Here is a 25,407-nt window from a genome sequence, read left to right on the forward strand (position 1 = left end):
ACTAAATGCAGCAGCAAATGTGTATATGAGGAGAGCTGTAAAATTAGGGGATAAGGTATGATGTTGCGGGGAAAATCTTCATTGTATTCTTGTATTGCTCATTAAATCTTAATAAATATCGAGAAAACAGTAAATAGTATTTCTAAAAAGGTCAATATTCATAATGTCGAGCATTAAGGGAACATTTTCATTTAGGGCAAGCACTTAACGTTAAAATATAGTGTACTCACAACGTCGTCACTCTTATTTTCCACGATATTCGACTTGATGGGGAAATTAGATGTACCTTTTACTAGCAGAAAATAATTCTAGAGGTAATTTAGGCATCTTAATTTGAAGCAAACGAACGCTCGTAGAAATTCAGTTTAGAAACTCCCGCTTTAATTACAATCGAATAGCCACATTCGAATACTCTCGATTCCGTTCGAGAGACTAACAAGCGATAGTGATGGTGTCAACTGGCAACTTCAGCTGTATACTTGTAAACATACTGAGCACGTGTAGTCTTTCTGTTATGATAAAGCCTTAGATATTTGTGGCTGAGCTTCATTCTGTGAGCATTGAATATCTGTAATTAGTAATTGTTCTTTTTCTGTCATAATGCCAAAGAAAGAAAGAAAAGAGAGTAAAATGTTTAGGAAAAAACTAAAAATGCTCGCGAATGGGTTTCTAGAGAGCCGGAAGAATGCCAATAACCTCGTTGATATTTTGGGCTGCGTCAAAGTAAGTAGCATCCTTGCATAGTGTATGTATGTGGCCACTGGGGATAGTAAAGCAATTTAAATATTCGTTTTAGGAAGAAGGAGCTGATTTACAACCATGGTCTTTAGCCGTAGAAGACATATTTTCCGAGGTTCTTCAAAAGAGGGAAATGATGAAACGCCCAGAAAAAAGCCCAGGTAATGCGAGACTGGAGAAGATAGTTAATAGAATAGAATTTTATGTGCGTTACCATTATCTAACGATTTGATTGTGACGTTTTAATCTTTAGGTGTATCTTCCAAGGCAGATTACCCTACGTGGTTGCGGGAATGTTATGATGATGCTGTAAAAATATTAATAAATATTTTGGAATATGGTGAACATGTTGATCAGTCCCAAGCCCTCAACACTCTAATGAAATTAGTCTCTTTGGAAGGGAAGTACCCGCTGAAACAAGATGTAAAAGAAACTTATTTTCCTGCTGGAAGGATGAAGGTAGTTATTAGTCATTAGGTGGTTTTATTGAAAAATAATAATTGCTTCATGCTCGTGGATCGTGCAGAAATGATGCTGGTATATATCCCGGGAATGTTCAGTATATTGATAGGCATTATCAACGGTGTGATGTGTCCTAGAGTTTAAAGCAATGGTTAACAGCGACACAAGTGATATTGGGCATGGTGTACGTAAATAATATGAACTTGCCTTGACGTGATTCCCTGAAAGATTTTAACCCTTGTAGTCACTTCTAATATTCGTGGTTCCGAGGTGCGTTTACGCGCTCTTGTTGGGTGTGTTACGTGAAAAATCATATGGATAAGGTGGAAATAGTGGTTATGGAAATGGCGAAGGGAGATAAAAGGAGTCTTATTACCGAAGATGAATTAATGTCATGGCATATGATTCAATGAGGATGGGAAAGTGGGGTGGTCTCACCACGAATCTCCTAGAGAAGCTACTTTTCAATTCATTTGACAGATTTACCCAGCAATCATATTCTTGGTGTTAACGATGGTTTGTCAGTGGTGAAAGGTGAAAGTTCTTTGGGGGTTGAATAATGAAGTCATTTTGAAAAACTCTCTTTTCCCTAGAGTATGAAAGGTTAGATTGTGCATAATTTATTAGGTGTTTCACTCAAATGAAGTGCAGCCTTCTTTCTTGCCTCTGCTCGATTATCGTCCATTAGCAATTTTATTTCCAAATCCTCTATTATTTTACCTTAGATTGACTCAGTTTTGTTACATCCATTTTTCTCTACCAATATTATGTCCACAAGTGTCATCTAGGAGGCATTGTTTCCAGCCATTCAGCATTAATTTAGGTTGGAAGTTTGATATATTTGTATTTTGGCCTATATCAGCCCATTGAGTATGCTCAATCTAGTTTTTTTGCAAAAGAAAATTTTTACGGAAGCAACTTACTTTAAAAATTGCAGGGAAATGAATCTACAAAATTACATTTTTTATTTTGTGATTTATATTACATCCGCTGCAATATGTTGTTTTGCACCAAGTCGAAAACATGTTACAAAAACAATTAGCCACAAAAGTTTTACTCAAATTAGTCATTTCTGGTCCAGGTTCTTAGAAAGTGTTCAATGATTCAAAAGCGTAACTCTAAAATAGGCATGTAAAAGTGATGAAATCTTATGAAGGTCTTGAGACAGGTCTTAATAACATCAAAAATTGCTGCAGTTGAATGAATTTCAACTGTTTGATAAATTCTTGTCTGTAAAAATCTTTACATTGATCCAAATTCATTTTTCTCCGTAGGCTATAGTCCATAAACTTCTTTCTTCGGATCTGGAAATGAAGCCTGTAATATCACAATTAAGTGAATGGTCTCTGTGCCCTGATGTGCGGCATTATGTATGGACTATTCTAGTGCCTTTTGTGAAACACCAGGAAGCACCCTCGGATGTTATGCAATGCAACATATTTTCTCTGTTGGATGTTATCCTTCCAGAAAAAATGGGAAATGAGAAAAAAAAAGATTCCAAAGTTCCTTCTCCTTTGTGTCATATTGAAGGTAAGCATTTGTACGAGGAAGAATTGATGTGCCTAGATCATCATTTCTTAACTTAACTGTCTAATTAAAATATATAAAAGCGATAATCACCCTTACTGTGGGGCATGCACAAGAATTATTTGTAACACTGCATATTCAGTTCCTGTTTCTTCTATTTGAAACGGTATTCCAATTCTTTCACTGACACTAGCTCTTATTCTGTCCTCACTTTTATGTCCTTATGATGCAAATTGTATATCCATTAATCACATATTCTCACCCTAGCATTACACCTGTAGAGCTTTGACCTGATTTTTTTTATTTTCTAAAATTTCAAAATTCTAACTCAATTAAATGGCAGTATGTTATACATTTTTCCTTTTGCCTGGAAAATTTTGATTCCATTGATATTTTTCTCCTTAAGGTTGCTGGACCCAAAAGAGAGCAAATGTAGTAGCTTAGGGACTTGCATACATTTACCAATGTTTGAAAAAATTGAAATGAAACAGGTGCATACTTGGTACTACTTTAAAGATAGGCTCCTCCTAGGTCCTTCGACAAAATGGAGAAGAAATGTGGATTATTTTCAATTGCAGAGCTTCAGTGTATCTGGCAAGGTTATTACAATGAATGAGGGGACTGCACAGATTACAAATCTTGACTGGGGATGAAGTATTACATTGGCAACTTTTAACTAAATAAACTATATCACTGGGGAGTAATATTGAGAAATAGTTACTTTATCACTCGTCATGCCATGATGACTTGACAGAAAAGTGTTATTGTTGTAATGCCTTCATTTTACTTCTTTTTTTTTGTTTAATGATTTTATCACAGATATATTACTTTGATTTAACATTCTTGAAATGGCATGGGAATTAAAAAAGTGAGAAATTTAGAATTTTATGTCGGCAGTGGAAATTTAAGTTAAGGCTTACATTGAAGAGTCGCCACGTTTTGTGGAAACACAGAGGTCAATCATGTTATGGCAAAAGCTTGTGGTGTGGCTTTGCTGCATGTGAAAGTTTAGTGTGGTACAATTCAACAATTTCAGAGTGTAAAAATCATTTGCCTTGACTGGGATTTGAACCCGGATCCCTCGATGTCCGGCGTAGTGCTTTAGTCAGTTAAGCTAACAAGGCATCCTCTTACAAGCTGAAATTTTGGGGGCCTCCCAAGGAACAAGGCGTTGTGGATCCCAGTCAAGGCAAATGATTTTTACACTCTGAAATTGTTGTATTACAATGCACACTCAGTGGATGACTCCGTTAAAAGTTACCATTGGTGGATCTCCCACAGTTTCTTGGAATTTGTTTACTGTAGTAATCAATTCAATGTTATGGATGTACTTGTGCTCATATGCTTGAATATATTTGTGCTCATAAGTTCATGTTGTGACTTAATTGTATTCCTCCTGTCGCCTTGGATGTTTCCATCTTGTTGTTGTGTGATTAAAATTTGCTCTTTGCATGTGGCATTTGCCAATTGTCAAGGCAACGCACCGTTTGAGTTTGATGAAAAATTAGAAGTCCGTTGGTTGGACAGTGTTTGGAAGGAAATTGGGAAATGGAAGAGGAAGGAGATAGCCACCCACCACCAAATGCTCATGCTCCTGCTGACCAAAGTCCTGCACAGGTTAACCAACCCCCTGCACCTCACCGATCTTCTCTTTGACTCATTTGAGCAAGGTGAGAAATGGATTTCAGATAAAATCTTATGTACTCACATTCCTGAATTACCTCATATATCTTTGGTTTTATTCTCTCAATGACCTGTTACCATAATAGCTTCATATGTTTTTAAATAAAATGCTTTCATGAGACCAATCATTCCATAATGCACAAAATCAGGGGTCAGTTTACCCAAAGTGTTCCACATTCAATAGCATTATTCCCATGAAAATTGAGAGAATAATTATTTTACAGGTTCTTGAAATTGAATGGTAACACAACAATCGAAGTACGTATTTAAATGTGTGATGCCTCTGAATTTTTTGAGAAATTTCATTCATTTTGTATGTCGTCAAACTGAATATAATCATTCATTACCTTTGTATAATTATTACTTGCCTTTATAATGGTCAGCAACAAAAGGTATTTTGTGGGTTAGATTTTTCTTTAACCTTTTGCACTCGGATGTCGAGTTTGACCCGACACGGTTGGCAACGGCAGCAGCTCGTATGTCGAGCCACACTCGAAACGGAGTTTCACCACGAGGGGAATTGTGATTTTTGTCTATTTTTCCAATAACTTTTCTTGTAATCATCTGCATGAAAGGACAAGTAAAGTAAAGCTTAATTAAAAGCATAGCTTGTTTTATAAATGAATGGCATCAACCCATTATGTCGTCGTCGACATAAATGCCGTCTCCAAAGGATGCCACCACCTACGCAGATGTTTTTTGTTATTTAATTACTGTGTTGTAGGTTCTTTTTCATTTGCATTGTTTGACCTTCATTACTTGGAAGTCAGCTAAATGTAAAGCAATGTCTTTTAGAGATTATCGGTGTCTGAAAAAAGATCGCCAGAATGTAAAGTTACCTCAGTCGGCTGATCTTTAGTTCATTGCTTTCTAGTTTGGACTCTTTCATTTCCTTTTCTTCCTAGTGTCCGCTGTCTCATCAAATATTCTGCCTGCTCTTTTCATATATATATTGCATAGTCAGGAATCCTGAGTAGGAGGGTCCAAGATATGATCTATTATATTCATAGTAAAACACGAACCTTAGGCCTTTTCCTGGAGTCGTGCTTTTTTGAGGTTGCAACATCGTTGTTTGACGATCATCATTCTCCTTGCATGGAAAGACAAGAGGATAGTCACAATGCTCAGTACGTGGGACACTGCAGAGACTGAGTCTGTGGAAAGGAGAGTTCGTGGTGGTGGGAATGAAATAGTTTTCAAACCCAAGGTTGTGACAAATTATACCAAGTTTATGGGGGGAGTTGATATAGCGGATCATTACACAAGCACCTACTGTTTCATGAGGAAAACTCTAAAATGGTGGCGTAAATTGTTGTTCTGGGGGCTTGAGGTCAGTGTTGTAAATTCTTTTATAATGTATAAAGAATGCTAACAAAGAAAAACCGATCTCGCATGTGAAATTTGTTTGGAAACTAGTACACGATCTCGTTGGAGAATTCCGAGATGGTACACAAACTTCCAGGGTTAGATTGCCATCCACAAACATAGAGCAACGTTTAGATGGAAAACTCCATATAATCACACCTCACCCTAACAAAAAACATAAAGATTGTGCGGTTTGCTCTGATCGAAAAATCAAGGGAGGAAGAGGAGAGACGATATATATCTGTGAGACATGTGAATGTAAACCAGGTCTTCATGTTGGTGAATGCTTCCAAAAATATCATACCATGAAAAATTATAGAGTTTAAATTATGGTTTATCAATAATTATGTCAAAATTCCAAATAAATAAGTTTGTATGAAAAGGAACTCCAGTTTTTCATTCTAGTACCACGCTTATCTAATTTGGGGTATTTAAAAAATTGAATCCCGAGTAGACTAAGGCAATCAAGGAAAAAGCACCTGAGTGCAAAGGGTTAATTTTTTTTTTTTAAAGCCCTTATCGCTAAGGTAAGGATGATGGCTTTCTTAACGTGAGTTTTAAATTTAAAATCCTAACTGAAAGTTCAGAATTAAATTTTGTCTTTTAACTGTGTGTCAATTTATAGGATTAATTTCTGAGAATTATACATGCATGCTTGAAGTTGTCCACAGAATGTTTTCCTGTTCCAGGCATTTTCAGAGTCCTTTCTAACTTACAACTAATTTATCGTTCAAATCCAGGGTCAGAAAATAACACTATGTGAATTTCATTTTAACAATGATGTAGTTTATTAAGTGTAGCTGCACATTCCAATGGGCCAACTTGGTGTATTAGAATCTGCTATTGAGAAATCTTTTTAAATATTTCTCATTTATTCCTTGACCTTGGGTAGTAACGACCTGGTGTTTGTTATTAGTGACCAGCCAGCTCATCCTCCTTAGTGTCATAGGTAATAGTGACTGAAGTTACGAAAAACCTTCATCACAAAACTTTGATAATATGATTGCTGTTAGAGGAAAATAAATTAAATGCATTTATCAGCATTAACTGCAACTGAGAGTTCTATTTTTATTATTAAGATGTACATTTTGCTATTGGGTCTAACAAATGGTCAAATTTCTTTTTTACCAATGGCTAAATTGGGAGATGGTCCTCACTATAAACTTGATTGTCCATTTTTTTAAATAGGTAAAGCTAATTTACCTTATATTTTTATATATAAACCATAAACACAGTAATCAACCCGAAGGTCGGTTTAGTAGGTGATGGTAGAGATCACCCATTATTACGCCCTATATGGCGTGTGAAAATTCACACATCAGGGTAGGGGGGGCAGTTCCTTTCCCTGTGCCGGTTATGGTTTCCCAGGAAGACCTGGTACCCGAAAAATCACTTTAGCTTGGGTAGAGCTGCAGGTGCCCAGAGTGCCTTGCCCAGGAAGCAAACCCGGGCCCCTCCGGTCAGCAGTCCAACGCTCTACCCCCTGGACTACCCACTTATATATAAGTGGGTTGCGGTAGTATATGGAAATATAGGGAAATATTTTATGTGGAAAAACCAAGTGTTTCTTTTGCAATATGTATCGTTTCCACAAAGTGATGCCTGAAGTTTTGCAAAAGGGTAGTTGATGAAGACCTTGTATGTTTCTAAATTTTTCAGGTGGTTCAACTAGTTTGCTCTCCCTTCAAGGAATTTTTATTTTGATCCAGAAACACAATTTGTGAGTACTTTATTGCTAAAGTTTGGACCAAAGTCTTTCTTTATTCATTTTTTAAAATTAAAATAACTGCAGGATATGAGGTAACGGGTATTTTGATAGAATCATCCACTTATGTGCATCAAATGCTGTAATTTCGAAGTGTAACAATTATTCGCCTTACCAGAATTCAGGCTGGGGTCCTTAATTTCTCACCCAGTACTTTGACCAATCACAAAATTATATTTTAAAACCTCAAATTGGATAATAGGTGTTCCATTTTTTGAACTATCTGTTTTTATGTTATCTGTATTTGATTTACTGCCTTCATCATTCACCCTAAGGGCACTTGTACTATAAACTGCCTGAAGGTAACTTTTGAACTCTTTCGAAGATTTTAAATGATACACCAACCAGAGTTACCACAGACATATCCACATTACTCTGCCTTTGAGCTACAAGTAATTACAAGTGCACCTCTGTCACCAACTATCCCTTCATCCTACCGTTAATTTCACTTTTAAACCCACCAGTTTTAAAACAAGAGGTACATACCAAAACATTTTAATGAAAACTCAGTCAGCAAATTCTGTCATCTCTTTTCTCATGAAACTAAACAAACTGAACTAAAAAATGCTTCAAGTTTCACACCAAAATAACTTCTCCTTCCTCCAGTCTATGTATTTTCCTTAACAATAGTATAATCCTTGTGCATTAAATTTCTTGGAACTCTCAAATAAGTCTACTTTGCAAAAATAAACTCATACTGATGCCATTATATTCTGGGGAATAACAGTGGTTCCTTTAAGGCATCCTTTGCCGAAAAAACCATAATGGTTATCTGTGGCAATACAACCGCATGGAAACCCCTTTTTTCTCTCCCTTGAAATACTTCCCCCATCCTGCTTATGCATGCGTACTCCATTCTGACCTCTGTGTGAGGAAACATCCTCACCTATTCTGCACATATTCCAGCTATCACCAACATGACCCTCACACTTCCAGCCTAAAATTCTCCATTGCCTATGAATGTGGCATTTTGACGTGGATCTAATTTGATCATCTGTCTAGCTGATGAATTTGTGAAACTAATGAAACTACCGAGCCTGAATTTTTCATTCTTTAATTAAAGTTCTGTTTTTTTTTCACAGGGAGTACCCAAACATATATGCCAAACTCTACTCGCTGTTTGAGCCTCAACTTTTCTCGACCAAGTACAAGTCACGTCTCTTCTATCTAGCTGACATATTTATGAGCTCATCGTAAGTTTTTTGGTTATTAAATTTGCAAACGTTGTGTGTATTGTCTTGATATCAACATCTTCACCCCATCATAGCACATTTGAAATTTTCCTCTCTATGTTGCATTAGCTTCCAGGCATAAGGAACTTCATTGCTTCTCGACTTAACCTACTTTGGTACTCAAAGTAATAGAAATGTGGATTTTAAAGTGCATTACACTTGTAAAGTTTTTTTTGGTGCAAAGTATTAGCAACACTGTTAAATCTTGATGTATAAATTAAATGCATGGCATAAAATTATTGCTGTAAAATTTACTTAAATGCTATTATCAAGAGGAAACCATGCAAAGAGCCTGAAAAACCCAGCAAAAAGCACATTTGATCGACTTTTGATGACCATAAATCAGAAAAACGTATTCAAATTGAGAAAAATTTCACCATAAACAAAGGAAGCTACAAATGTTTTGTCGCTACTTGAATGATTAATAAGTATCCATTAATTCTGATTCTTCAACACAAACCACTAGTTTCTTATCAGGTGCCTTAAAATGCTCATTTTCTCTGTGGAAGGGTGCTATTTTTTGTCCAACTACATTAGTAGCCATGCACTCACCGAAACAACTTCAAAACTGAGTAATTTATGCGCATAATTTTCATTATTATAATTTTTTAAATGTTTTTATATGAGTATTTCAAGTTTCACTTCAAAAGTAATAAAACCATAGGCTATGATACATATTTTTGAACGCATTGGCATTTCTTGAAGCAATCAGTATTAAAAATGAAAGCTTATGCACATAGTTTCCTTTGTTTGCAGTGATATTAGGTGAAAATAGGAATGCTTGGTAAATCTCTAAAATGTTGAAAATTGTATTTATGTATAAATGGCCCAGACATTCAGAATCTAAAGACTTCCGGCGAAGCTACTTACAGTTACGCAAAATACTATTGCATTTACTTCGGGTTTTGATTTTCTACCCAAGGTAAAGTGTTCCCTGCCGGTTAATTTGCCAGTTGTGTACTAGAAGCTGGAAAAATAGATGGCAGGGCATCCTCTTGGAAAAAGTTAAAAGTTTGCATGTGTGAATCTGTTGCGTACCATATCAACTTGTGAACCATACACACCTCTTTCAATGAAATTAGCGTCGAAAATGAGGGCATGCATCTAGTGTGAGTTCAGCTTCTGTCAAATGGCTCCCCGAAATACATGTCATTCTTGAGAGCCATCTTCTTATGTCTCATGGACAGGGCACACAGCTTAAGGTCTTGGGGTTAGACAAGGTCCCAATATAACATAGTCCGAACCAATCAAGTGCTTTCACTCCGTATCCCACGTAACAGTTGTGCATCACGTTTGCTTAGTCTCATCCCGATGTCTTTTAAGAGAGAATGAATAGTTCTCTCATTGCCTCTGTGATCGAGTTCCCCATTATGAGATACTTCAAGGTTTTGACAGACTATATGGTACATTCCCTGAATTCCCTGTTGTTAAAATGTATTGTTGCAAAATGTCCAGTTGTTGACCAAATACAGTGGGAAAGAGTGATAGCATGAATGGTGGAGATAAAAGTTACTAAAATGGCATTTTACTAAAAATCATGGATAATTTTTTTTATTGAACCGAAATTGTTTGACCTCAACATCATCGTCAGTATTTCAATCCTAGGATTGGTTCACTGCTGCGCATGTCTTTCCATTCTACTACGCTTGAATTCAAGGCAAGGTTGCATATTCCAAGGAGAATAATACTGTGGTGGTTTCCCGTTGCCCTCCACATTGCAGTACTGCATTATGGTCGATACTGTGGACTTCACTCTCGGCCCGCAGCTGGTACTAGGCAAACCCTCTCGGTCTGCGCCACCAGAGCCTAGCGATTTAACTTCTGCCTTTCGCCATGGGTTCAGGGTAGCTTTTTTTTTGTTAAGGGCTTCCCTCCGAGAGGGCCCGGGTTCAAATCCCGGCGGTGTTGAATGTTTTAGGTATCTCGAACCCTACTTGAGGTGCTTTGTAGAAGGCACTTTGAGTGAGCACGCCGTCTGTCGGATGGGACGTTAAGCTGCGGACCCCTTGGCACCTTTGGTAAAGAGTAGTAGGCTAATGCCGATGCCGGGTTTCTCTCCACCCTTCATCCTTTCCCATTCATCCCCGATGGCGTAAATGACCTCAGCTGTCGGTCACCTCCTTCCCCTAAATACTAGTACTACTAGCCTTTTTAGTAGGGGTCTATTTTTCTTGTTGCCTCGTTCCGAAATGCCATTACAGTGTTTTTTTCTGTTATTGTGTGGTTGTGTCATTCCGAAAAATTATTTTTTTAACCATAAACAATTTTTTTCTAAGCTGAAAAATGTTTGCTGTTCGCGGGCATTGAACCAGCAAACTTGGGCTGACAGGCAGACCCACGCTACCTCTGGTCTACCCCCGCCCTCTCAATATCATCCGCACTTATAATAATCAAATATGAACTTTTTTCCTCAGAGTAACTTTAAAATGGATGGACCTATAGCAGTCATTTCCCAATTTGTTCAGTAACACTTATTTCAGAAAATTCATTATGTCAAGCGGGTATGCTTTAAGTATAAATGTATTACTTTGACCAAAACATATCATTTGTCAGTGTTGAAGTATTTTAGGGTTTTTCCTTTATTTTGGCGCTCAGACACAGGGTATGTTTATTGCATGGGTGCGTGTGTATGGTGAAACTAGTGCATATGGTGAAATACTTCACTGACATTGTTCATATGAGTCTTGAGCAAAGTGTTGGTCAAATATGTATCCCCTAATCATATTACGAGGGCAAGGTGAAACGTTCTCGCCCCCACAATTATAGACTGCCATTTTCAGTTAAAAAATTATTTTATTTCTCTACGTAATACCCCTTCACTTAAACCCACTTGGTCCAGCATTTCTCCAACGTCAGTATTCCTTCCTGGAAGTAAAAGTAGGGAAGGCTGTGAAATATCCATCTATGGCCCTCTCGACTTCTTCATTTGACGCCAAGCACTTCCCAGAAACAAATTTTTTCAAGTTTGGGAACAGATGAAAGTCTGAGGGTGCTAAATCAGGATGGCTGAGCAAATCATACCCCTAATCCCGTAGTCTTACCAATGCGCCTTTGTGAAAAGGTGTGTTGTCATGGTGAAAGATGATTTTTTTCCTTCTTCCAGCTCATACATCCAAAAATGCAATGCGTAGTTTTTCACTGTGCTCTTAACCAGGTGAACACCCCCTTTTCAGGCACTTACCAGAGAGTATGGTGGCCAGCTTTGTGAAACGTCTTTCAAGGCTAGCCCTTGCTGCTCCACCTCTTGATATTTCACTGATGCTTGCCTTCATTGGAAATCTAATTATACGGCATCCTGGACTCAAGAAGATGATGAACAACCCAGGAGGAGGCACTGGTACGCTCCTAATTGTCATTTTAGCCCAATTGTCCATTTGTATAGCATCTTCTGGAAAACAAATGTCATATTATTATTTTGCCTAGGATATTGTCATGTGATAGACGTAAAAGCTAATTTGGAAATGATTAGTGTAATCATATATATTTTTGTTAATTTGTTATATAGTACGTTTTAATCTATTTGCCAATTGTTATATATTCCACAGTTTTAAAGAAAGGGTGTGTAAAATGCAAGGTAATAAATGTGAAATGTTATGAATGAAACATTTTTATAGAGTATTAGAGTAATTTTTAAATACTGTATTTCCAAGGCCATGAAGTACACTTTTATTTACTTCAATATGTGCTGTAAAATCAGCCTGCATCTGATGGGGTGCACGGGTATAACTTTGACCCATAAGCGCATGCTGATTCATTGGAAAAATATTTATAAATATTCTATTAAGTATTTTTTTCCAGCTTCAGGTAAAGAAAATGGTTGATTTTAATACAAATTTCAATAATATCCCTGTTTTGGGTCAGTTTTAAAGTAGTAAGCAACGTAGTGTTAATATTTTGTTTAAAGTATGTACATTCTACAAATTCCTAAATAAATCACAAATATACGAGGGTAGGCTGAAAAGTAATGCACACATGCTTGTGGAGCACGAACAAATGCAAATAACAAGATTGGGAGAAAAGTACATCATCAAAGTACAATCTTAAGGTTCAAAATCATATAGTATTTATTTTTCAACATGGTTACCGTTAAGGCCAACACATTTCTCCCGACGTGTAAAAAGTTTTTTCATTCCGTCACTGTAACACTCTGCCCACTTTTCTCGAATCCATGACTTGACAGCTGCCTTCACTTCGTCGCCTGAATTGTGACTGTTACCCTTGAGGTGTCTCTTGAGGAGTTGAGGAAAAAAATAAAAATCGCCAGGTGCAGAGATCAGGGTAATAAAGAGAGTGTGGAATCGGTTCAAATTTCAGATTCTGCCGAGCGTCTCCAATTGCGCACAGGGTGTGTGGACGAGTGTTGTCATGTTGCAAGATTATTGGCGCCAGGTTGGTGCCTTGAACACGACAAACATCTCCCTTGGATATTCCAATACGGTTTGCGATGCGCTTTTGAGTGATTCGCGGGTCATTTTGAATCAAATCTTCAAAGAGTTTGCGATGTTTGTCGTCTGTGGCAATGATGGGGCATCCGCTGTGTGTTTCATCAACAGTTATTGATTTTCCAGGCTGGCAACCACGAAATTTTACAACCCATTGATTTACAGTAGACCTTTCCACGGCATCCTCACCATAAACAGCCTTTCAACAATGATGAATCTCAGCATAACTTTTTGAGCAGTTAAAAATTCGATAGCAGCACGGTGTTTTAACTCGCGTTGACATAGCACTAGAACATGTCTCCATACTTCTGCTTCTTGAAATACACTGGATGAATGAAACGCCCTCAAACCTGAGCATGCGTGTTTCTGGGGAATGTTACTTCCACATGCCCAGACCAGGAGTGCTGCTGAAGGTCATTTTGTTTGTGGTCTGCAAGCATGTGTGCACTAGTGTCCAGCCTACCCTCGCAAATAGTGTAGCGCATTCAGTTTGACCTTACATGTGGTGGGGCTGCGAAACTTAATAGCGTCGGGCTTACAGGGATGTAGCCGCTCAGCTAATACGTCTTCTACACATTGTATTTATCCCGACAAGCTTACAAGTCTCGAGGGGCCCAAAGCGAGTGTCATAAAGGCCCGGTAGAAAATGATTCCTTTTAATATGAATTTCGATTCTATCAAAATAATAACGGAAACTAAGTATCTCAAAAAGTGAACATCATAATTAAATCCCGGGATCTTAAGGGAGAACATTGTCGGACAGTTTATTGCTTTTAAACTTGAATTCATGAATTATGCTTCATGAGATGGAAACTAAGCAGCTGGAAAGCATTGTGGCCCAGTGATGACAACTTTCTGGGATCTTATGAAGAATGAACATTGATAGAGGTGTAGCTGCTACTTTTTTAGTGTTGCAATTTAATAACCTACATTTTAAGTGTTAACATCAAAATTCTTGGTATTTTTGGTCAGAAGTACTTTTCATAAGTTTTAATCCAAAAAACCATAGTGTATCCTATGCGGGTGCATCTTACGGGCCAGGAAATTCGGTACTTTGTTTTCAATTAACTTTAAATGCATTTGACTTAGAATTATTGACAAACAATGGGCATAGTGATAATTTGATGTATGGAATTATTCCTTATGGTTCTCATGCCATCTGGAAATAATACCATCTTCATCTTTTAAATCTCTTATCCATGCTCACTTGGTGTTGTGTGTGGCTTTGCATGGTTTTGGATAAATATGCCAGCAATGTGCAATTTGTAAACTATAATGTGGTACCCTAACCCACAAAATGTAGTTTTTCTCAGTGCCATTCAATATACATACGAGTATTGCTTACTGGAAACATTCCTCAATTTCATTTTGATTCCTTATAACTCAAGACTGCAGTCATCATAGCATCTGTGGCAGAATTAGTTTGTGTGGTTGAAGTGTAAACCACTGGAATTTCACCGCTTTTTTTAGAATCACCGGCAAAACTTCAATTGTAGTTTTCGTAGCAATTTTCACATTATGACAATGAGCTAGTTATTTAAGTTTTGACTATTCAAGGCGTATTTATAATAGCACATTTTTTTAAATGTACTCAAATTATCCATCTCAAACAGAATTAGGTTTTTGAAAAATAGGTCATACCTTTTGGCTGGCAATGGGAGAGTGTAGATGAATGGTTCAGCCTCCAGGAGATGGAGGAGGCAATTGGAATCATTTTGATGCTACAAATACTTCTTATGATATTTATTTTATTTATTTATTCAGTATTAGTCCGAAAACAGCACATTTTGGCCTTTACATCGAACTATTAACAACGATAACAATGGTCTCATTCACAAACACCCAAGCCCTAGGAGGAGGGAAACTCACCCAGGCGGGGATCGAACCCGCGACCCTTGGAATGGCAGACGAGGACGTTACCCCTCCGCCACCGGGGTCAGCAATGATGTCATATTCCTATGTTATTCTCAAAGACTTTTTTTGCAATAGTATGTTATAATGCTTTAAAGTAAAACCCTCAAAGCTCTTAAAGTCATTAGGTTTTAATATTGGTTGCTGGTTTTCAAGTTTAGGTAATTATTAATTTCATAGCTCTGTTTGACTAAAGCTAAACTTTCATGCATCTGTTTTGGTGGCCAATTAAGCTGCAGGTTACCATCATGGCCTTGCTGAAGTTTCCCCTCTCTCAACTTTCACTGCAGCTGCTCTGACTGTTTGTCATTTGTTCACATCTCATCAAAATACACAAGCCATGGACAACTTCTCCATCCTAAACCGTTAAAATGAGCTGTGACAGCCACGTAGAAATAGAGCGCAGACTAGATGCATGAAAGATTAGCTTTTGTTTCTTTCCCAAATCTTTAGATAAAACCTTAGATGTCTTATCCAAGGTATTTCATCCTGTTTTGTTTGCCATTTATGCAGTGCAAAAGTATTCTAGTGGAGAAATTGTGGCATTTCTTCCAGTGGATTCAGATCCATTTTTATCCGAGGAGGGCGACCCAATGAAGACGATGGCGTTGGAGAGTAGTCTTTGGGAAATAAAAGCCCTGCAAAGGCATGTCCTGCCTTCGGTAGCTACTGCAGCCCGCTTCATTGATAAGCCCATGCCATCTGTTGAGTGGGATCTGGAGCCACTTCTAGATGGCTGTTTGGAGAAGGTAATTGCAATAGGGCTTCAGTTTAGGGTGTTTGGCTCAATATTTTAATGAAATTTGGATTAAATGTTCTTAAAGCCCTTTGAAGTGCAGGCACAAAAAACTTCACATCATTATCATGTTCATTTTTCACCAAGGCAACATTTCAAAGCTTTAAAAACAGAGTCACAGGGTGATCATTTTTCACATTTCTTCTTTGTTACTGTTCTTTGCTCATCATTTTGGCAAAATATGATATTAAACATGTACATAAGATTGTCAGGATCATATTTGCTTTTGATTTGCTGTCATTGCACTCCTTCATGTTCATTATATATCCCAAGACCAGACATGCTGTGGAGCATATTTATATTAAATTTTAAAAATGATTAATGTTCCTATGGTATTTCCTTATAATTATTGAAAAGTGCCGAGAGAAATGATTTTTCAAGGTGTAATAAATATGAAAGTAAGCAACAATGAATGACTTACTGGGACAGATACAGCTAAGTTTAGGCATTATGAGTGATTCTTTTACTTTTACTGCATTTATTTCAGATGATAATCCATTGATACAGGTATTCATGGTTTGTCATTGAATTGCATCACTTAATGATAATTAATCCCTGATGCTCAAGGTTTATTGATTTAATTAGGGATAAGCCACCCTACAGATTTTTTGCAATAAAGGCTATAGCGGCATAAGATGGTAAAATCTGCACTCAGCTGGAGTCTTATTTGGGATTGGGCACTTGAAAGTAAATATCTAGAAATCCCTTTAGCCAAATTTTTAGCTCCCTAGGTGGCCCCAGAGGTCTCCTATTGCAACACATGTACTTTTTTGAAAATAATTTTTCCTGGGCGATCCTTTGCTTTGAAAAATGTGAAAAACATCATGACCATACATTTATATGGCCAAAAACATTCTCTTTTTTTCAGATTTTTTGAATCAAAATGGAGCTCGGGAAAAACATTTGAATTTTTCAAAGAATTTTTAGGATATGTAGGTAATTTTTGGCAAACTTCTACATAATTATTTTTTGTGCCCTTTTTCCATTCTTTTGAATGGCGGTGTGATATTTGCCATTTTCTCCCCAGAAAATCATCAAAATTAAAAAAAAAACGTTTTTTTTTTGTGTTTTCCCCCATGTTTTTAGCACATAAACTCAACTGCATTTCAATAAATATCGATTTTTGATATACTTTTTTGTTCTTTCTAATAGCGGGATTAGGTCTGCCATTTTCAGATCAGATATCAGATTTTGTCTCTTTTTACCGGCTATTTTCTAATTTATTAGCCCTTTTTATTATTCCCGTTTCTACCAGGGTATGGTAGTCCTTTATATTGTATTTCTACGTATGCATGTGGTTTTATTTCTCTATCATACTTAACTTATCCTTGTTTTAGTCTGTTCTAATCCTATTAATAATATATTTAACAAAACAGGATATCATAGTCTTCTGTATTTTTTCTCAAGAATTATTGTTCCAATAAAAAAAAAATACTCTTCGGGTCTTCTAAAATCGCACAACCTTTTATAAGTGAATATTTCGTAATAATGTGGGTGATTTATGAAATTAATTCATTTTTCTCGCTCATTCATATGTGCATAATTAAAGTTATATTGTAATTGTTGTCTCTCACATATAGGAGGCAACATGTATAATATAATAAAACTCTCACCGAGAATGAAAAAATCAAATAATTAACAGATCCGATTAGAGTAAAAAGACTTTCAAAATGTGAATACTACATGCGGAAACTATAATGTATTGAGAAATCATTAGGCTAGTTCAATTTCAGTGATTTTATAGAGCAGTTGTATACCTTGCAGCATTTATTCAGAGAACTCACTATATTTTTATGTATGACTATATTTTTTTTGTTAAAAGCTCAAATAGGTAGTAAGGTTGTGCGATTTTAGAAGACCCGAAGAGTAATTTTATTTTTTTATTGGAACAATAATTCTTGAGAAAAAATACAGAAGACTATGATATCCTGTTTTGTTAAATATATTATTAATAGGATTAGAACAGACTAAAACAAGGATAAGTTAAGTATGATAGAGAAATAAAACCACATGCATACGTAGAAATACAATATAAAGGACTACCATACCCTGGTAGAAACGGGAATAATAAAAAGGGCTAATAAATTAGAAAATAGCCGGTAAAAAGAGACAAAATCTGATATCTGATCTGAAAATGGCAGACCTAATCCCGCTATTAGAAAGAACAAAAAAGTATATCAAAAATCGATATTTATTGAAATGCAGTTGAGTTTATGTGCTAAAAACATGGGGGAAAACACAAAAAAAAACGTTTTTTTTTTAATTTTGATGATTTTCTGGGGAGTAAATGGCAAATCTTACACCGCCATTCAAAAGAACGGAAAAAAGGCATGAAAAATAATTATGTAGAAGTTTGCCAAAAATTACCTACGTATCCTAAAAATTCTTTGAAAAATTCAAATATTTTTCCTGAGCTCCATTTTGATTCAAAAAATCTGAAAAAAAAGAGAATGTTTTTGGGCATATCAATGCATGTTCATGAAGTTTTTCACATTTTTCAAAGCAAAGGATCGCCCAGGAAAAATTATTTTCAAAAAAGTATATGTTTCGCAATAGGAGACTTCTGGGGCCACCTAGGGAGCTAAAAATTTGGCTGAAGGGATTTCTAAATATTTACTTTCGAGTGCCCAATCCCAAATAAGACTCCAGCTGAGTGCAGATTTTACCATCTTATCCTGCTATAGCCTTTGACTCAAGTCTGATTAATCTGGAATTGTGGAAAACTAAAAATCACTCTTTCTTTAAAGGCTCAAGAGAAGTTGCTAATTTTTTAAAAATTCACCTCGGTGATGACTTTTTACTCTTGAGAGTAGAATCATTCTTTACCATGTCACTTTACAAGTCCCTTAAATGAAACTGTAAACATGACATAAAAATTTCTTAATCATAGGCTTCAAAACAAAGACGTATAAAATTTTTTGGTATGATTGCATCAATAGAAACCTCTGTATCTATTAGTGCTTTTAAGTTGAATTATCGGTTTGAGATTTTGGCTACAGTGTAATCTTATTGTAGGTATCCCGCATCAATCACGGAGATTACATTCCTCAAAAGCCCCAAAGCTAAGAAAACCATGGTTGGTAAACCACTAAGCATGTGGGAAATCAGTGGTTAGGTTTACTGTTCAACACTATTATGATAGGAATTTAGGTAAGACTATACAATGGTGGAGCAATATATTTCCTTTCCTCTCCTTGCAAAACTAACCCTGACATCCAACTTTACTGTGAGCCCCTCTTCAGTTCCTCATACTTCCTTCCTCCCTTCATTCTTACCAATATTCCTATCCATGACCCTTCCTCACTTGCTCAACGTTCTCCCCTCCATCATGGTCTTCAGCATCCCACTGCCAAATCAAATGCTCTGCATCCAATTTTCCTGCCTCCTTTGGATTCCACCTATTCCATCCTGCTATACATTCATATTGCAAGATCCTCCAATCTATTACCTTCCTTCATTGTATACGTTTCTGCACTTTGCATAACTACTCTCCGGATCAAAGTTTTCACTAATTATTATTATTATTATTATTACTTTTTATTTGCCCAGAGATCACAATACAAAAATACCAGGTGGGTGAAGTATGTACATGATATAAGGCACGTCAATGAGGAGCAAAGACACAGGCTCAGTTAAGATACATAAAAGAATAGATGCTCATAGTTACATAAGTGTTTGGTACAAACCCATGAACATCGGCTGTAACATGTACATACAATATCAAATTCAGAAAAATCATTGATCACAAACATGAATCAGACCATTACCATTGCTAGAAACTAAAAGTATGAACTTAATCTTTTCATATCATCCTTACTGATTGTCTCTGTCATAAACTTCATCCTCCTTGTGAAAGTTTCTTTGATTAGTGTTATTCTTCTTATATCCGTACTACTTTGGCAGTCATGATCCAAAACACTTCCAAGAAGATAAACTGTTCCACCTGAACTAATTTTTCCCTCCTATTTAATTATGTAACTTAACCTTCCTCCATCTCGCAAGCCTCTTAACCTATGTTTTGTTGAAATTGATCTTCATCTCAAACCTATTAAACTGATTTTGTGCTGCACTTAGCAATGTGCCTCTTCACCCCAGCTTTATTCTGAATCACATCACTCATGCTCTGGTCAAACCACTTTTTCTACTGTCGTACAACATTGCTGTACATATATGTAAGCTATTCTGTGGTACAATTTCGCCTCATTTTACAGCCTTAATTTGTGAAAGCAAGGGGACTAGTTTGTCCAAGTCTGGGCATTTACCTATATTCTTTCAGCCAATCAAATGTACCTGATTGTATCCTTTCCCCCACAGTGGTGTGGATATCATTTGGTGTTCTTTGTAATTTTTAACTTTTGAGACCTCAGGTAAATAGAGCAAGAAGTTGTGGAAGCCAATTTATATCAGTTTGGTAAAATGTCTTGCCTATCTGTTGCTTAAGACTGATGGTAACTTACCTTGAAAAACTGGGAAATGAGGAATTTTACCGGGAAATTTGTGGGCTGCATTGAAAGACTGGAATTTCAATAAACTCTGAAAATGCAATCTTTAAGTTATGCTGTGTACTAGTGCAATTATTAGGCTTTAATCAGGAAAATGTTTATCCTCATGATATCCAAAACATTTTCATCTGTATTCATACTTGTCAACTCTTATGCCACATCATGTACTACTGATAATAAGAGGCATCTCCCACTGTTTTCACTGTTGCTGTGTGAAGTGTTAGATTGTTTCATTAGTAAGCTTTATTATAATTTCATAACACACAACATTTTATTGTCATTTAAAGAGTGCTAATGTGCCAGATTCTTAAGGATCTTAAACTAATTTGCCTAGTTTCTCCTTCGAAGAACAATGCTCATCTCACGCCTCTGAAAAGCGTGCAAAGTGGGCATGATACTAGCATGTGCTTCATGTCATTTTAGATGTTTGAAGTGGAATGTAAGAAGAAATTTTTGGAAGTGCCGCTGACTTTTGAGAAACCAAGGCTCCCCTGCCAGCCACACAGGAAGGACGATGTGTTTGCCAAGTTCTGGCGACTTTGCTGAAATGGAGACAATGCCACTTGATAGTTTCATTTGAACATTGTCAACCCTCAAGAAAAATGAAAACTCATTAATTTTCCATGTGTATAAACAAGAGCTATCATTGAAAAATTTCCTGATTAAATCTCAGTGAAATTTTGTGTTGAAGATGCCAGAGTGAAATGGCAGTTCAATCATGAAAATATAAATAAATGTTAACGCCAATTCCTTTTTCTTAAATGTGGGCTGTTCATATTTTTTCCAATTGAAATTCAGAGCCATCGACCATAAGATTGGTGGTATGGGTGAGGGTGGAGCTCATCTCATACTAATCTCTATTTCATTTAAAATTTGCATGTCAGTGTAAGGGGTAAGTTATGTACTTCTCCTGGGCCATCTGGGGTTTTTATGAAAGATTTAAGTATTACCCAAAATAATCACTGAACTTGGGTAAAAACAAGGGTTTTTGAGGATTAGATCCCAGACCTTCTGCTAAGCAACCCAAAGCTCTGCTAGGCTATCTCAATATTTCTCAAGCTATTGTAGACTTCGTTTGCTCATCTCCAGAGCACACCTCTCTCATTCTAATAAAGCAGAACTTGAATAAGGTTTGCTATTAAGAAACATGAAGGGGAATATTCTTGTGGTTATGTATTTAATTCCTCAAAGATCACCCATAGTAAAATTTATTGTCCCAGGCATTGTGTGTGGAATTACAAAGTAAATTATTTCGTTTCATTTCAAATATCACCCATAATCCCAACCAATGACCACTACTCAAATGTTAATTTCCCTCTATTCAGCAGCAAAAAAAGGTCATAAATGTTGTTCACCAAATATGTGCATCAGTCCATCCCACTAGGGTGAGATACTCTGCAAAAATTGTGTGTTTGTGAGTATAGTCTCCCAAAAACACCTGCACTTGCTGTAAATTGACTCTCCTGGCCTTCAGAGTTGAAGAAACAATAATATATCTGGGGATAATGATTCCCATTTACATGGGAGGTGCCTCTTTTCACTGGGCGTTTGAGAGTTTAATTCATTCCACGGGGGATAAGCTTTTGTTTCTCTTTGAAATGCCTAACGTACCTGTCAGTGAATGAGTGTTCTCATGGAATTTGTGCTAATCCAGTTGCTTCATTTGCTACACTTAAACATATGGGAGACATTTCATTTCACAGTTAATTTTTTGCATAAATATTTTTGCCGAATTAAGAAGTAAAGTATAACAATCTTGATATAATTCAGTTCTAATTGTCAAGGGTACAAATAACTGTTAGCTTTTCTGTATGGTGACTGCATGATCGCTATAATTTCAATAATTTTTAACAATCTGTGTTAGCCCGTCCACCTACGGAACAACAACCCAATACACTGAGCATTTTTCAGAACTTCTTTTGGTTGCATAATTCAGGTTTCTCTGTACATACTATACTTCGAACAAAATACTGTGAATGATTTGTCACTATTATAATAATAGTTAACCTATCCATTTTTTAAAGAGCTTTTTTTATGATTTCTTCATTCTTCTTGTCTTATAAATTTCTTTCATTTGAAATGTTCAAGAAATTATTTGGCTGCTTTCTGAGCAAGGTGCACTGATCTGCATACCTCCTAGTCGCACCACCTGGTGCAGGTCGTTAACAGTAAGTAAGCTTTCCATCAAGGTGGACCCTACAGAAGGGATAGTTAAATAAATTAGACTAGGGGAACTGGGCATGAGATGTTTTTAGATTTTGGTTTCACTTGTCGCCTTTGGATATATGTAAGGGCAAACTTAAGTGCTGGTTAAGTGGCATAGATTTAGCATTGAATATTGCATGTGGAATGAGTCATTTACAGACTGGTAACCTGGCATACTGCACAACTGTCATTGCATTTTAATGTCAACAAAAAGCCTTGGATGATGGGAGTCATGGCCTCCTCAGATGATGGGGGTGAGATGATATAAGAGTTACTATTCGTCAAGAAGTGAATGTGGCAACAGTTTGACTCTTGTCTCTTTGAAAATTAGGGTTGTGCTTGGAAAGGAATCAAGAGTTACTGAACTAAATGATCAAGAGATAGATGTCACTTTTTAATGTAGAGCGATATGTGAAGCGTGTCCTCTCTCGATTGGCCCAGTCCAAGGATATGAATTGGGGCTAGTTCACCTCTGGAATATTGTGAAAGTACCTGCCCCTTGCCATTAACATCACATTACTCAAGGTGTTGACATATTTTTCATCGTGCCTAATTGTCTGCCAAGTATAATATAGGCATTATAATAATGCTGTCCTCGCCTGCAGTGAAATGAATTTAGCTGTAGAAATCACCTTGGTATCCACCTTCACCCATGCGGATTAGGACGTGTAGGACTTAATATTATATTTTACGTGTGTTCGTTGTCGCTACTCATCCGATTCTCCTCAGTTTCATATACTGCACTCCCGAATTATTTGTTAGACTAGCCTCCAACGAGTACCGAGAATCGTGGTGTGATATTTGAATAACGGCGATGGCATATTCATTGTAGTTCGTCGGTAGTTCAATAATTACCTATAAAATCCAATGCATGGCGCTCGGAGTATTTTCTTTTAGCAAGCCTCATATATATCACTAGACTGCCGTTAAAGTTTCAGCTCTATCCACGTCGTGGTTTCATTCTCATAGCCTCTTAAAGCAATAAACGTTTGTTTATTTAGAAAATTGGAAAAAAATAGTTTGGTTCGGTGATTAAACGCATGTATAATATAGACAGCAAATAAGATCGAGGCTGCGTTGGATGATAGTTCATGGCGCATCTGCTCCTGTGTTTGCGGCTGTTAACGATTGTGTAAATGAGTTTAAACGTGGCCGAACATCCTTCACAAATGGTGAACAACGTTCTGGACGTCCAGTGGAAGTCCTTTTTCGGAATTCCTCCGAAATGATCGACAAAATTGACGATATTGTTTGCAATGATCGACGAATCAAAGTTTGCTGTATAGTTGAGACCACAGGCATATCACAAGGTACAGCGTTTTCAATTTTCCACGAAAAATTGGCTGTGAAAAAATTCTCGGTAAGATTGATGCAGGGTTTGCTCTCATTGAAGAGAAAAAACGAAATCGTGTGGTCCATTCGGAGGCTGGTTTGGCTCTTCTCCGCTGCAATCCTGACGATTTTTTGCGTCGAAACATACTCGTTCATAGCTGTGAATACACTACAGAGACAAAGGAACAGTGGTTTTCTAAAGGCGATCCGTCTCCGAAGATGGTGAAATCAGTCGACAAGGGGATGGCCACGGTTTTTTGGGATGCACTTGGAATCATGTATTTTGATTGCTTGCCGAAACGATGAATGAAAGAGTATTATGCGTCGTATTTGCACCGGTCGAGCGAATAATTCAAGGAAAAAATCCTCAGTTGGCAAAGAAAAAAATTCTCATCCATCAATCTAATGCCCAGGTTCACACTAATGCAGTTTCGATGGAGAAAATGATGGCATTCAAGTTCGAATAATTGATGCGTCCACCATATTTGGCCTCCAGTGACTTCTCTTTTGCATCCTAAGTTGAGGAAATGGCTCGGAGGAAAACGATTCACGTCGAGCGAGGAGGTAATCGACAACTCGGATGCCTTTTTTGAGGAACTTCCGAAATCCTACTTTTTGGACGACTTGAAAAACTTGGGGAAAGTGAATCGAGCTAACGGGAGATTACGTTAAAAAATAGAAATCTATCAAAAATAATTTGGTTTGCTATATTTTTGGAAGGACTTATTTAACGATCCGTGTGTATAGGGGAGGCGAATGACAGCTAACATCATTTAGGCCGTGGTTTGTTCCTCCGAGGTCATTAATTGGCAGTCACGACACTACTGCATTTCATAGAATCATCATACTCAAAGATAAACTTGGAGGACGTCTGAATACTGCTGGTTATTATTCACGACTGCTTATTAGGTGCGTTTTCTCATTTACCCATCGGCAATACTCTGGAAGTATTGATTGGACCAACAATCTCAGCCTGGATGACGTAATCGACGCCTGTAAGAACTGTCACGGGCAAGAAATCCCAACGTAAACATTAATCTTGGAAATTGCGAGTATATTCTCTCAAGATATTATTAATGATAGTACTGAACGGCGCGGAATGCTTATGATAGGCTAGTCACATATGACATTTCACCATTAGGACCATGAAATCTACCGAGATACAAATCTTGCGTCATATTATTATTGCGAATATTCATTCTTCCGATGTTTTTACTCCCGGGCGGATCAGTAATTATGAGACTACTGCGTAATTTGCAATAGTTGGTGTCTCGTCTTCGGTGTGACAACCATATATCGTGAAATAATAATTTAAGAATTATAAATATATGTATTTATTGAACTTTTTATTGCGATTAACTATGCCATTAGTTCTAGTTTTAACTTATGAGCATTTTTTTCAAAATAATGAATTTCATTTTTTATTTAAGAAATTTACATGAAAAAT

General features: G+C 36.8%; 1 protein-coding gene across 1 annotated transcript; it reads left to right on the plus strand.

Moving 5' to 3' along the window:
* Positions 1–476: 476 nt before the first annotated feature.
* Positions 477–21,649, plus strand: LOC139687075 (nucleolar complex protein 4 homolog B). The gene is made up of 10 exons (XM_071584181.1): positions 477–723; positions 797–899; positions 992–1,197; positions 2,475–2,730; positions 4,203–4,397; positions 7,435–7,495; positions 8,623–8,733; positions 11,946–12,109; positions 15,681–15,874; positions 20,847–21,649. Exons 1-10 carry the CDS (start codon positions 601–603, stop codon positions 20,967–20,969), a joined length of 1,536 nt encoding a protein of 511 aa, XP_071440282.1. The 5' UTR covers positions 477–600; the 3' UTR covers positions 20,970–21,649.
* The last annotated feature ends 3,758 nt before the right edge of the window (positions 21,650–25,407 follow it).

This window comes from Hetaerina americana, unplaced genomic scaffold (genome assembly GCF_022747635.1).
Source record: "Hetaerina americana unplaced genomic scaffold, ioHetAmer1.1.p SCAF_1, whole genome shotgun sequence".
NCBI lineage: Eukaryota > Metazoa > Arthropoda > Insecta > Odonata > Calopterygidae > Hetaerina > Hetaerina americana.

Excerpts from the sequence above, each read along its gene's own strand:
- LOC139687075 (XM_071584181.1), top strand. The coding sequence starts at position 601 with ATGCCAAAGAAAGAAAGAAAAGAGAGTAAAATGTTTAGGAAAAAACTA. Across the intron at positions 1,198-2,474 it reads TTCCTGCTGGAAGGATGAAG|GCTATAGTCCATAAACTTCT; the intron begins GTAGTTATTAGT and ends TTTTCTCCGTAG. Across the intron at positions 12,110-15,680 it reads CAACCCAGGAGGAGGCACTG|TGGATTCAGATCCATTTTTA; the intron begins GTACGCTCCTAA and ends CATTTCTTCCAG.